Source organism: Periplaneta americana, chromosome 10, assembly GCF_040183065.1.
Source record: "Periplaneta americana isolate PAMFEO1 chromosome 10, P.americana_PAMFEO1_priV1, whole genome shotgun sequence".
Classification (NCBI taxonomy): Eukaryota; Metazoa; Arthropoda; class Insecta; order Blattodea; family Blattidae; genus Periplaneta; species Periplaneta americana.
The window spans coordinates 173982172-173995733 of record NC_091126.1 but is presented as its reverse complement, the minus strand read 5'-3'; the positions used below and the strand labels follow the sequence as shown (position 1 = coordinate 173995733).

At 33.9% G+C, this 13562-nt stretch overlaps 1 protein-coding gene across 3 annotated transcripts in view; it reads left to right on the top strand.

The window, feature by feature from the left end:
• LOC138708167 (fibrillin-2) overlaps positions 1 to 13562 on the top strand; it is a 176381-nt gene that overhangs the window by 146103 nt on the left and 16716 nt on the right. For 2 of the 3 annotated variants that reach the window (XM_069838429.1, XM_069838427.1), the window contains 4 exons: positions 1077 to 1188; positions 1387 to 1526; positions 3197 to 3326; positions 9501 to 10089. In XM_069838429.1, the coding sequence (XP_069694530.1) occupies positions 1077 to 1188; positions 1387 to 1526; positions 3197 to 3326; positions 9501 to 9909 (791 nt within the window). In that variant the 3' untranslated portion in view covers positions 9910 to 10089. Of the gene's footprint in view, positions 1 to 1076; positions 1189 to 1386; positions 1527 to 3196; positions 3327 to 9500; positions 10090 to 13562 lie in introns of those variants that run through there. The other variant, XM_069838428.1, reaches the window with a different exon arrangement.

The window sequence follows — 13562 nt, the reverse complement described above, 5'->3', positions numbered from 1 at the left end:
GTCTTTCTCGCCATCTTCCTAAAGGCTGGTTCACAATAAACCGGGAACGAGAACCAGAATGAAAACGAGAAGCAGAGGACGTGAATATGAAAATTTTTGATTCACAATAAACCGAGAACGTAGACGACTATGCATATCGATATGTATGTCAATAACGATATGTAAAGCCGATATTACGCATTTTGATGTTATTTGTGTATAATTGACCAATGGCGTTCTCTCATGAGTACAAGGCAGCCAACATAAACACAGGTTAACCAACTTCGAAATTTCAACTGAAACATTTCATTAGGTACAGTACTATAAATATGCCCATGCATCTTTATTATCACAATCTGTTTTAAGTCTACCATAACGTAAAATAATTAGAGAAGAAACATTTGTAATAGAACAAAAATGAACACAACAGTAGTTATTGAATTGAAGCGTGAATATGTAGTGTGTAATACAACCAATACAGTAATAAAATATGATTCGCTTCCGATCGGTGTTCAAAGATGCAGCTATTGAAAGCCACGTTTTCTCCTTCATTTTCTCATCTTTATACGAGGCACGCCACTTATCGTAAAAGTGAGGATTTTCCTCAACACTCAATATTAGAATCTCATCAAATAAAACTTGCTCCATGATGCACAGCACAGAACAAAATAATGCATAGGTTATGTCACGGTCTTCTTGCTACAAAATATACGACGACAAAATAGCTTTTAGATGGCAATAAAATGAATCTAGTGGGCTGTGATCAGAAACGTGAATGCCAAAGTTGAAACTTGGCCAACTCTCCGTTCCCGATCTCGGGCTCCGGCAAGCTTTTCGTTAATTGTGAATGCTCACATTTAAATGTACACATTTTAACAATTTTACCGTTTTCGTTTTCGTTCCGATTCTCGTTTCCGGTTTATTGTGAACCAGCCTTTATATTGTGACTAATGAATTCCACATTACAGATACTCTCAGCTAAAATGAATTCTTTGTACAGACAGGTTATCAGAAGACATGGTTTATGGAAGAATAATTGTACAAATTCTTTATTGACGTACATGGATACATTATACGAGGTTGACTAATTATTACAGATGTTGATGAGTGTGCCGAGTCCCCCGGCCTGTGTCAGCAGAACTGTATTAATATCTGGGGGTCGTACAGATGTTCCTGCAACCAGGGCTTCACTTTGCAGCATGATAACAGGTAAATGGAAGTAATTCTTAATTTCTCCCAGTTATTTATTGAACATAAATCTTCTCTATTGTGAAGTGCATTGTTGAATTTTTCTAGAGGAAAATTATATCTCTTTCCTCATCATAGCTTAGAAGTACACTTCATAAAATGAGTAGCCTACATAGAAAAATGAAATATGAAAATTAATTTTGTTACATTAAATTTCAGATCTTGCCACGATATTGACGAGTGTGAACAATTTAAAGACCGTAACCTCTGCGTTGGACTTTGTGTTAACCAGGCAGGCAGCTATGCTTGCCAGTGTCCAGAAGGATACCGTCTTGGTACTGATGGAAGAACATGCCAGGGTATGTGAGGGAATAGATATGTGTTAGAGGAGGAGGAAGTTTATACCTAGAAAAAGTCTTGATACCAAATATAAAAATGGAAGAAGAGTTCAGCTGATATACAGGATGATTCAGAGGAGTTACCATCATTTACGGAGCTTATTTTTGAAGACATTTTGAGCAAGAAATGTCGTATAAATATGGGTCCTATTCTCAATATTTTCTGAGTTACTAGTTTGAAGTTGTTTGTGAAATACCTATTTCTTTGGTTTTAAGGGTTTTTTTTTTTTAAAATAATAATAATATTTATTAGTACTATACACTTGAGCTACATTAGGCATTGCAGCCCGAAAGAGCAGAAGGTCGTGCTCGGGCGCAGTTCAGATCAGTTATACAAAATATATCACAAAATTACGAGAGTTCATTGAGCACAATCACATTAATAAATGGTAAAATACATACAGCATGTAATAATAGGGTCTATATACAAATAGAAAATACAAAAGTACATGAATATTAGAGTATCAATTTTTAACTCAATTAGCTTAAACAATTAAATAATTAATCTGATTTGTTTCTTAAATCTATGTGTGTTAAGTGTACTTAGCTCAGGGTAAGCTCTAATTAATGTATTATATATTTTGGGTCCAAAATTTCTGCTGTGTTTTAATCCAGCAGTTGTGTGGCATTTGGGAGTATTTAGAAAGAAACTGTAGTTTTGTCTCATCTGGTATTCATGAGGATCAAATTTAAATTTATTGTGGTTTTTATGGAAGTAAATCAGCAATTTTTGTTTATAAATTTGTTCTAGATTTGATACGCCAAATTCCTGAAAAATTAATTTTGTTGGGTAATCAAAAGGTTTATATAGACAAATTTTGATAATTCTTTTTTGGAGCAGATTTAAAGGACGGAGAGTCGATTTTGCCATTCCTCCCCAACCTAAAATACCATACTGAATTATTGATTGAAACAGAGCTAAGTACACAGTATGCAGAACATAAACATGTAAATAAGAGCGTAGAATGGAAAATTTGTGGATTGTTTTACGCAATCTGTTACACAGAAAGGAGATATGGTTGTCCCATTTTAAATGTTGGTCAATAATAATGCCTAAATATTTAACTTGTGAGGATATACTCAAAGCGTTACATGAGCAAGTAGGTAGGTTACAATCATGTATAGTTATACTTATATTATTATTTATTTCTAGTTGCTCAAGGCCATGTGATATTAATGAAAATGGTATTAATTTTGTTTTAGAAACGTTCAAAGAAAGTAAGTGAGCATCCAGCCATTCTTTAATAATATTAATACCACTGTTAGAATTTTGATAAGTTTCATTCCAACTCGAACCGCTAAATATAACCACAGTATCATCAGCATAAGAATACAGAGTACCAGAATATTTCTCAATGTCAATTTTAAGTAAATCGTTGATATATATTAAAAACAAAACAGGACCTAAAATCGTCCCCTGAGGGTAAAACAATATTGCAAACAGAGAGTGAACTATTCAGAAATATGATTTCTTTAATTGGCTAGCATTCTGAAGCTGACATAAGAACATGAAACAGAAGTGTTTGCTGTTAAGAAATTAGATGATTGGAAAAATAAATGCATGATATAAGATGTAATTAGTGCGTAAATTTTCTTCACATTTCTTATCTAATGAAACTGAAATGTTACAGATGTTGACGAATGTCTAGGAGGCAATGTTTGTCATAATCCAAACGAAGTATGCCTGAACACCCGAGGCAGTTACCGTTGCAATGTCATCTCGTGTCCACAAAACTTCATCAAAGATCCAGAACACAAAAAGTAAGTGCCATTTCATGAACTTACATTATTTTGAAACTCTTTCTTCTTCAACTTTTAATGAAAAAGGAATGCTATATGTAATTTTCATTCAGAATATAAAATTACTGATGGTCATTAGAATAAATCACATCTCTATAAATAATTTCTTTATTTTATTACCAGTACTACTAAATAATTCTGAAAGATTGTAACTCGTTGGATAGTCTGTACTTTCAGTCTGGTACACAGATTTTTGGCAAAGTTCTAATGCCTAGCAGAAGCTAAAGACAGTAAATACTTGTACATATAATTTAAGGTGCTTGTGAACTAATGCCATATTGGATTAGCAGACGTTCTGTCTACAGACATTTCATCAACGATTAATTTTACCTGATTGTGAAATTCGTCATCAAGATGCGTTTGACAACTAGAGTCGATGGCAATTCGGAAGGCGGCTGTCTGCTAGCGTTTGCGTCGAGAGAGACAGATAGAGAAAGCAAGGCAGCGTACAACATTGCCACATCGTACTTCACGAGCACGTGCAATACAAATAGCGCAGGAGAGAATTTAAATTATCAAAAGACAATAATGACCTTAGCCGTTGATTACTGTACGCATGACACCAAACAAACCCTCTTTCCTTCACCAACAATATTCTTTGCACTGTTCTCAATCCCACACCTCATGCATCTGCAGTCGTTTCTTGCATGTTGGCAACATTGCTGCCAGCATCAAGACTGCCGGCAGCGTTCTGCTCGTTAACGTTTTTAAAATAATGATACACCTTAAACACTATTTTTCGCGCCTGCTTGTGTAATACTTGTGTCTTTACAGTCTCTTCTTCCATTTATTTACCTTACATACACACAGTAAATGTTAGTTTTACTTATTCAATGTATTGAAACACTCGCACGTGAACAAACGAACTCGGGAAGTGGTTGTTATAGACTGATTCTGATTGGTTCTACTGTACAAGGTTGTGACGTCACATGCCAGAAATGCTACGGCGCATATAGAAGCTAACCGCCTTCCGAAATGCCGTCTAGTCTAAGAAACTCAACAAAGGAGATGTCGACAACAGATATTTCGTCAACGAAATATTTTGACTATTTGTGAAATTTGTCAATGAAATAATTTGACTATTTGTCAAATTCGTCAATACTATGGTTAAGCCAATTGAAAAATTAGACGAGAATGAATGAAAATAATGAAGGGAAAAAGCGTAAATTTTATTTGTACTATTTATACATCATCTAAATTGTCTTCTGCATATAATTTCAAATTGTAGCTGATTGAACGTAAATAACAGGGTATGTCATTGTTTATTTCATATTCATCATATTTACGTACAATATTTTCAATTCTGGTCTGATTTAGAATCAGTGGCGGCTCGTGGGTATTGAATTCAGGGGGGCTGCATACAAAAATAAACCATGCAACTTACCTTATTTAAAGATTAGTTCCATGCGCCTTGTCTTGTAGGTTGCAAACTTTTGAACCATCTTCTTATTAAAATCCGATATGTCGTTTAACATAGTCTTTACAATGGAAAACATAGCTAATGCGGTCAGTCTCTCTTCTCTCATCGTATTTCTAAGATAGGATTTTACTCTCTTCAAACACGAAAAGCAATGTTCTGGTTCGGAAGTTGTCATTGGTATGGTGATAGCTATGCGCAGTAGTTCCACAACGTCTGAAAATAAGGCCTGCAAGTTCTCAGATTGAAGAAACTGCAAGAGCTTGACTGCGTCACTGATATTTCTGAATTCTTGTCTCTGATACAACACAGTGAGTTCCGTTTTTAGTTTGTCTTTATCGAACATTGGACATACATTTAGGTCATTTTCAGGAAATGAACTTTTGTAGCATTCAAATTTTTCTTGACACAGAAGAGAAGATATTATCAGATGATCTATGAACTGGAATCGGGTGTTAGCTTGTGTGAAAGTGAGGTCACACACTTCCTTGGCTGCCGCAACCCTTGTCTGAATCCCTTCGACCTTACGACGCTTTTTAGGGTTTTCATTTTCACAGATCTCACTGCTCAACTGTGCACTGTTCCATATTGTCTGCATGGCATTAACAAAGCTTGATATGCAGAGTCGGCCTCGGTAGCATAGTCGGTTGCGAGTTCGATCCCAGCCCAGGTCGATGGCATTTAAGTGTGTTTAAATGAGACAGGCTCATGTCAGTAGATTTACTGGAATTTAAAAGAATCCTGTGGGACAAAATTCCGGCGCACTGGCGATGCTGATATACCCCCTGCAGTTGCGAGTGTCGTTAAATAAACCATAATTTAATTTTTTTATATGCAGATTTGAACCTTAGAAATACCTAACTGGCGATGTTGTAGTTGGTTGTATAATATATCTACATGTTACATCAATAAATGAAAAAAACTGAGCCAGAAATTGAATTCAGGATCTTCAAGAGTACACACCAAGGCGCTTGCCTCTTTTATTGTGATGTTATTAGATGTTTCAGATTCCATTATGGTTTGAAAACATTCTAGCAATGGCTCCTTCTTCTTATGAACATCATTTGGTGTCCTTATTTTAAAACTCCATCTTGTTGCCCCAGCTGATGGAATCATCTTTGAAACACATTAATCTAAGACAGACTGTGTGAAGATCGAGAGAAGAAAGCAGGGATACTGGATAAATTAGCAAAAAAATATGCAAGCCTTTGTATTTTGTTTAGCGGCTCTTTCCATTATGAGATTCAACTGATGGGCACTTAATTTCACATTTCTCCAGAATTGTTATGGTTCTGAACTGAATAGACTGTAAATATTGTACAGAATGAAACACTGTTGCATTTATTATACTCACATCATTAAAGAAAATGTATTTAAAACTGCGCGCTACTGACAAACTGCTGCAAATTTTGCAGCGCCTGGACTCATGGCGAGGGGCAGCAGGGGGAGGGGTAAAACTAACGCGCAAAGCATCCGAGACGAGACTGGCAGCTCCAGGGAAGGAAGTGGCTTCACCAATCCGTCCTTGTCTCTCGTTTCACTCTGGCAGCACCAGAGGAGGAAGTGACTTCACTAACGATTGCGTGCATGTCAATGAGAGTGAAATTTAAAAAAAAATTCGAGCCGCTAAATAGAAACTGTATAATAAATGTATTTCACAACATAAAACGAGACGAGCCACGAATGTCTGGGGATGCTGCAGCTCTGCAGCCCCCCTTCGAAAGCCGCCCCTGTTTAGAATATATTTCTTTTAATAAGCCGCTTAACATTGTGATGTCCTCCCAGTAGTTGTGTTATAATTATGTTGTTTTCACACTGGTCCTTGCGAATGTTAACTAGAAACTTCCATATATTAGCATTGTGAGTAACAACCATTTTCTGAATTTCGTTCTCTAGCATAGGCTGGCCCCTGTTGGATTGTACTAGTCTTGGCATATCGAAACTTTTGGTTAGAATCTGCACTAAAAATCAGTACATGTTCATGCTCGTACTAAAAATGTTGATTACAATTTCATGTTCAAAACCGTGCAAACGATTGTGTTGACGAAAAGTCCTTGTGCGAATATTCTTCTTGACTAAAATAAATGTCGGCGAAAAGACTGTTGACGAGATGGCTGTAGCCATACTGTCCATTGACAAAAAAAAAAGTTGATGAATTGTCTGTAGATATATTGCTGTTGACGAAACGTTTTGAAAGCCCATATTGTAGCTGTTAGTAGAAATGGTGATTTAGTATTATTCTAAATTTCCATCTTCTGAATGATAGACAAACAAAATATCTCAATAATAATAAATAATTCATTTTTGTTCAGTTACTGTCCATAAGCTGCAAAGTAACCACCTGTAACATACTGGAGAGTATTTGGTCCATTCTTAACATTTTACAGGCATTATAAATAGAAACATTATGATTATCAATATTGCATAAAAATTAATCAGGATTGACATTAAATAATAATAACAGTGTTGCAACTTCTATGAATATCTATGGAAGATGATATTGCATGCATTTAATTTGGAACGTTGATTGCATGCTTGAAGTATACATATAAAAGAATGTAACTTATTGAATAGCTTAATGTAACATAATGCTTTCGCTCAGCTAAGCTAATATATTAAATAAATACCATTTGTAAATTAGTTGCATGATTTAATTGGAAAAGTCTATGATTTCTAAATTAGTGGTTCCAGACCAGCAGTGTTGGAAATTGGTTTTTGAAATTACAGAATTGATTCATACGTTCAGCTGGAAATATGTCTGCCTCGTTATGCACATAGGCAAATATTAGAATAGAAATTTAATTTATTTTTTTTTAATTGTCAGTCATAATTGTATTTGAGTCTTATAATTCGTAGAAGATAATTTGTTTAGTATATCTGTCAAAGTTACTTGGTGACTTCATTAGTCATTACTGTGTACTATTTTTGACAGAATCCTTTAGAGACAGCTGTTTTGTCTGTATGCAGTTTGGCAGCCATATCAATTTTGATTAATTTTGGAATGAACTAGATATCAAATTGCGTTATTAGAACATGTTAGAGTGACATAATCCTGTAAATTGGATTAAATTTAGATACTTTCTCTTTATTCCATTTTTTTAATACTGTTACAGTAAAACTTTTTTTATACATATTTATGGGAATCTGAAGAAACAAACAAACAAGTCAGGAATATTTATAACTGCAGTGACATTAGTAACTTATGTAATAACATTAATTAATAACATGTGATTATTTTACAAAAAAGGCATTTATTTTTGTACTGCTTGCTCTTAAGGAATAAACAAGTTTTGTACTATGATTTGTTCAGTTACATTGTGATGTGTTAGGAGAAGTTTCATTATTTCTAAAGCAGTAAAAGTGTCATTAAAGGACACAACATTGTTGGAAGCAAACGTGGGCAGCTTCGAATTTCCATTAATTTCAAAACGAGCCTCACCTTAACAACAAACATGTACCAATACTCTGTTTTCGCGTTCTTCCTTTTCACCAGTGGCGTAGCGTCAATGTAAGCTAAAAAGCGCAGCTTCCCCAGTTAATAATATTATCATAATAAACCTGCAGTCTATGGACTAAATTATTTATTAATTTTAATAGAATTTATATTTACGCGTTAAATATTGTGATGCGGCAGCTCAGGATGATTTGTGATGCAGCAGTAAACAAGAAGCCTGCACACACCAGCTTCCAAGCAGACTGGTTTCTTACACTCATTTTTCTGTGTAACCCACCCTGCAGATTTTCCATCCCTTTCTAACTAAACTATCCTGGTCGCAAGGCTCGCAAGAAGCTAGCTTTTACATTGAAAATAAGTAGTTTCCGAGTTATCCCTTTTCGTCAGTTGTGTTCAGTTGAAATATTAGTGTGCATTGTGGCTGATATAATAAATAATGGGTGAAATAACAGTTCCTGACACCAATTTACTTGAATTTTTAGGACAATTCTATTATCAAGACTGACTTACGAACAAAAGTGTGATTTAAAAAGCAAATGACCGACTCCCTTGCTGTCAATGAAAGACACAACCAAAAGACAGATGCATACTTACGTAATGATACTAATACTGTATCTATTGACCGTTAATATTGTGATTTCTCTAAGTATGACAGGGAGTGAGCTAATGTTATATGTATACGTGTCTATTTGTTAGAGATATGTGTAAACTGTGAAATCATTTGAGGTCATGCCTTATTGGTGTTACTTATGAGGTTTCAACCAATCTTCGACTGCTGACTTGACATTGACTACTATTTATTTTAAGACTATATTTTTGTAATACGTTTTCTCATATTGCATGAAAGACAACTTGAATTAGCTTCCCCTGCTCAAAATTTCATGCTACGCCACTGCTTTTCACGGCAAACCTAATTCGGAACACAATTCATTTAGAACGTATAAATGACGTTCTGTATCTCATGGATTTAAAAGACGATCGTTAAGGTGTAAAAACTGAATAAACAGAAAAGTATATCCAAAATAATTTAACATGGAAAGTATAAGAATGCCCTCAGAAAAAAAAGAATAAATGTGAAAAAAACGCATAAGTGCGAAATGTATAAAAGAAGTTTTACTGTACAATCATGAAAACTTGATCTCTTAAGGGGTATGAAGTAAAATACATTGCATATACCTGCTGTTTTGGACAAAGTTTAATGCTACTTGCCGCTTACCTATGTGTTTCTTCGGTTGCCTGCTGCTGCTACTGTTGCTGCTGCTAGTCGCTGTAAGCGAGCATCCCACTACTGCCAGGAAGGGGACACAGAGTGTCTCCACTTGCCTTCAAGCATCTCCTTCAACTTCATCACTTTTGTGTCGAACCTTGCCGTTCCGCCTGTGGGTTACATCGACCTATTCACCATGCGCGGTCCACTCTGGACCAGTACCAGTGTTAGATTTAAACTGGAATTACTTGATGCACGTGCTCCTGTTGGAATTTCCCAAGCAAACAAAGATTATTTCCAGCTTCGGCGCACGTCTCTTAATCAAGCCATCATTTCTCTAATGAAATCCATCACGGGTCCTCAGGAAATAGAGTTGCAGTTGTCTATGGAACTGTATCACGGTGGTGTGTTTGGAGGCTCGGCAGTTGCAAAACTTTCAATTTTTGTTTCCCAGTATGAATTCTAATTTTGTATGTGAAAAAATAGTCAAAACAAGATTAACTAAAAATGTGACAAATTCTAAATGTAGCTTCAAGGAGAGTGTGAATAATGTTTTGTAAGCTGATTTATTTGCAGCACTTTGTGATACACAAGGCTGTATAACCAGAAGACATAATGTTCTCCAATAAAGACACATATTATATCATGTGAAATTAAATCCTTACCATAGAATTTAAGAACTTATGTAAATGCAAGATTTTTAATGAAAAATTTGCCGTCACACCCACCAAGTATTCACTTTGATGTGGGGGAATAGAAAGTCTGTGCCATAAGTGCGTAGTCTAGAAAGCATCCTGTCATTTAGTTCGTAAGAGCTACTGAAATCTGATGGTCTCCTGTCAGACGATTACATATTAAGTATATTTAATAGCTATATCCAAAGTAAAATTTTAAATAAATCAAACTTAGTATCGTTAGTACGCATGAATGTTAGCACCTTGATTTTGTAGCAATGTTGAGTGTTTTAGAATAGTTTTGCATCTTTATTTTTTTAAGAATAATAAAAGATAAAATGTTGTTTATACTAAACATTGTACAATAATTCAGTATGAGAGAATGATTGCTTCCATCTCCAAGCACGAAACAGTATTTTGTGAATATAATTCGTGTGCAGTTAATTCGCTTTGCGGGTAATTCGCGATTATTTTTTGGAGGGGGTACGGTCGACAAAGTAACGTCATTTCCGTTTTTACTTGATTTACTCTCTCTCCCTCCCTCCTAAGAAATTTTCGATCTAAAATCTCAAAAAATAAAAAGCACAATCCTCTAAGAAACAAAAAACATTAAGAGATTATTTTTGTTAAACTAAAGTGCCTCCAGACATTTTGTAAAACTTGCGTTTCTTGTTTTAAGATTCTAACAACTATCCCGCTGCAGTACAGTATAATGTTTCAAAATGTTTTGCACTACTTCACATTTTGCACTTGATTTTGAAGTGTATTTTAGTAAGTAAACCTGTCAAAGTAAATTTTACTGGATTTTAAATTATAATACAAAATTTTGCGGATAATTCACAAGTTTCGATATTTCGCGCAAGTTCGTGCATTAATTGCCACGAATTATTGGGAGTCGACTGTACTTCATTCTTGCATTCCACTGAAGCACTTAATATAATTTAAATTGTACTTTTTTTTTTTCAGAGAATATGGTATGCATTAAAAATTATATTTTGAGAAACCTGGAATCTCAAGTTAATTTCATCCCATTTTCAGGTTTACTCTTCCTATTTCTTGGAGGATGCAGTTATCTCCCATATAAAAGTTAATACTGTTATATTTAAAATAGTAATATGAAAATTTAGTATTTTTTTAGTACTTTAAGATGTTTGTTTTAAATTCATTTCTCTACATCTCCAGTTCTAAATTGAAATGTTTAATTTATCATGTTCTGATTCATATGTAGTGCAGTATAAAAATACCAATGAGATAAGATATGTGAAAACATTCCTAGGAAATAAAGAACACATTATCACAGTCTACTATATACAGTCGCGAAGCTCAATATGTAGTAAAAATGCAAACATGGGTAGTTGCCCACCACTAGGATCGCTACTATCGCCTCGTCATCGCAGATCTCTCTCCTAGCAGACGACAAAATATGTTACACTTTCGTTGTCGTGTTCTTTTGGAAAAATTAACACCTTCCTTCCATTATTGAAATATTAAATGCATAAAGTTAATTTATTATTTTAATGAAGTATATTAAATTCCACCATAAACTCGAAGATACCTGCAAGAAATAGGTTAATATTATTTTTGTTTGTGTAAAACGAACTGAAATTTACTATAATCGCTTCACTCATTCAGGATTATAGCGATAATTAACTATGAAACCAATAAATGTTAATTTGCATTTCCCTTTACAGCAATAATAATGGAAATATGAATTAATGGAGTAACTTACGTGTACCGGTACTTGTAGTGTAGGCTTACGTAGTTAACAAAGTGGGATGAGGTTAAGCAATAATAATCACACCAGAATTGGAAATAAAACGTGATTAATAAATTTTATTGTAACAGACTTTTTCTACGTCTCTAGTAAAGTAACAAATAAAAATAACAACAAAATTAACAGCTATAATTAAAAACATATCCTTTGAAAAAAAAAGTAGGCCTAAGCAATAATAATCCCACCAGAATTGAAAATAAAACGTGATCAATAAATTTTATTAAAACAAACTTAATTTTTCTACGTGTCTAGTAAAATATTATTACTCCAATTATTGTATTTTAGCCATTAACATTTTCATTACAACCAATAACGAACATTTCACAAGCATCAATGTGAAATATGCAACAAGCTAGCACTCGATGGAAATATGACACAGTCCAAAGTCGACCGTGGACAGTCTATTGTTTCTAGTTGCTAACCGCCTGGAGCGCTTTATCATGAGATTTGCAAAAAATCACCTCAAGCTTCGCGACTGTATATAGTAGACTGTGACATTATTTTGATTTTAAATCACATGAAATATTTTGAGTAATTTTCACTCAACATATTTTTATGAAAATATGGGAAATTTTATTTAAGATAAAATGAATTATATTAATATGTTGTTGTTTCTTTTACAAGTCATACAAATTTAATCACTCTTTGTGATTAATAAAAAAATTAACAACACATGTCATTGTAGTTAATTCCGCATTGTTTATAAAGCTAAAAATATGAAATATTTTTTCCAATTCCTTGATATTTTATGACTGCGCCCTGCATGTCAAATGTCAAATAGGACAACAGTTTAAGAGTGTAGAAAAAATATCTTTTCTGCTTATCTTGAAATTTCTTGATAATTTTTCATATTAACTAATAAATATGCAAAAAGATTTATTTCATAATTCCATAAGTTTCTGGCTGTCGAGTCTGAAGAGTTAAAGCCAGCTCTATATGAGTTCTCTATTTAAACTGAGCCTCACAAATCAGTAAAATGAGTCTGCCTGCCTGATTTCCAAATACATTCCTAAATATTTTTCCCCATTTACATACACTTTTCAATGAAATTGGTAGAGTAGAAATTTTAATTAATTTTAATTAATTAAAAAATTAACGAACAGTGAAGTTTTATTTAATATTTTGTTAATTAGTAGCTTTAAAGACTTATATAGACTAATAGACATCCTAGACTATTGTACTGTTATTAGTTATTACGTAAGTTCATGTAGTCATATTTTATTAGTAATTTCATATCTTCCATTATTCCATACATGGGAAACTGTATTTTAAGTGTGGAATAATTAAAGTTTGAAGTTCTAACAACGCCTCAATTATTAGCTGTTTGTAACCAAGTTTGAAGAGTGTGTATTTCTCAGGTCAAGTTCTATGTGAAAATGTTTTCTTTTGCACCTTATTGGCAGATAGTAAATAGTCCAGAAAATTTTTGTCTGATTTACTTCATTTTATCATATATAATTACTGCGAATGAAATGTTTATTAAGTATTATATCAGCTTTATTCTGATATGATTCTGAATCTTCAGTTACTAAGCTCTTTTACAATTTCTCCAGTTCATTTATTTTTATCCGCTTGTTGTACGTACGGAAAATGTTGTGTGGACATGTATGAGAATCAACACACTGTTGCAAAAGTAAAGATATGTTTCAGATTTTCGTCAAGGTGAGCAAT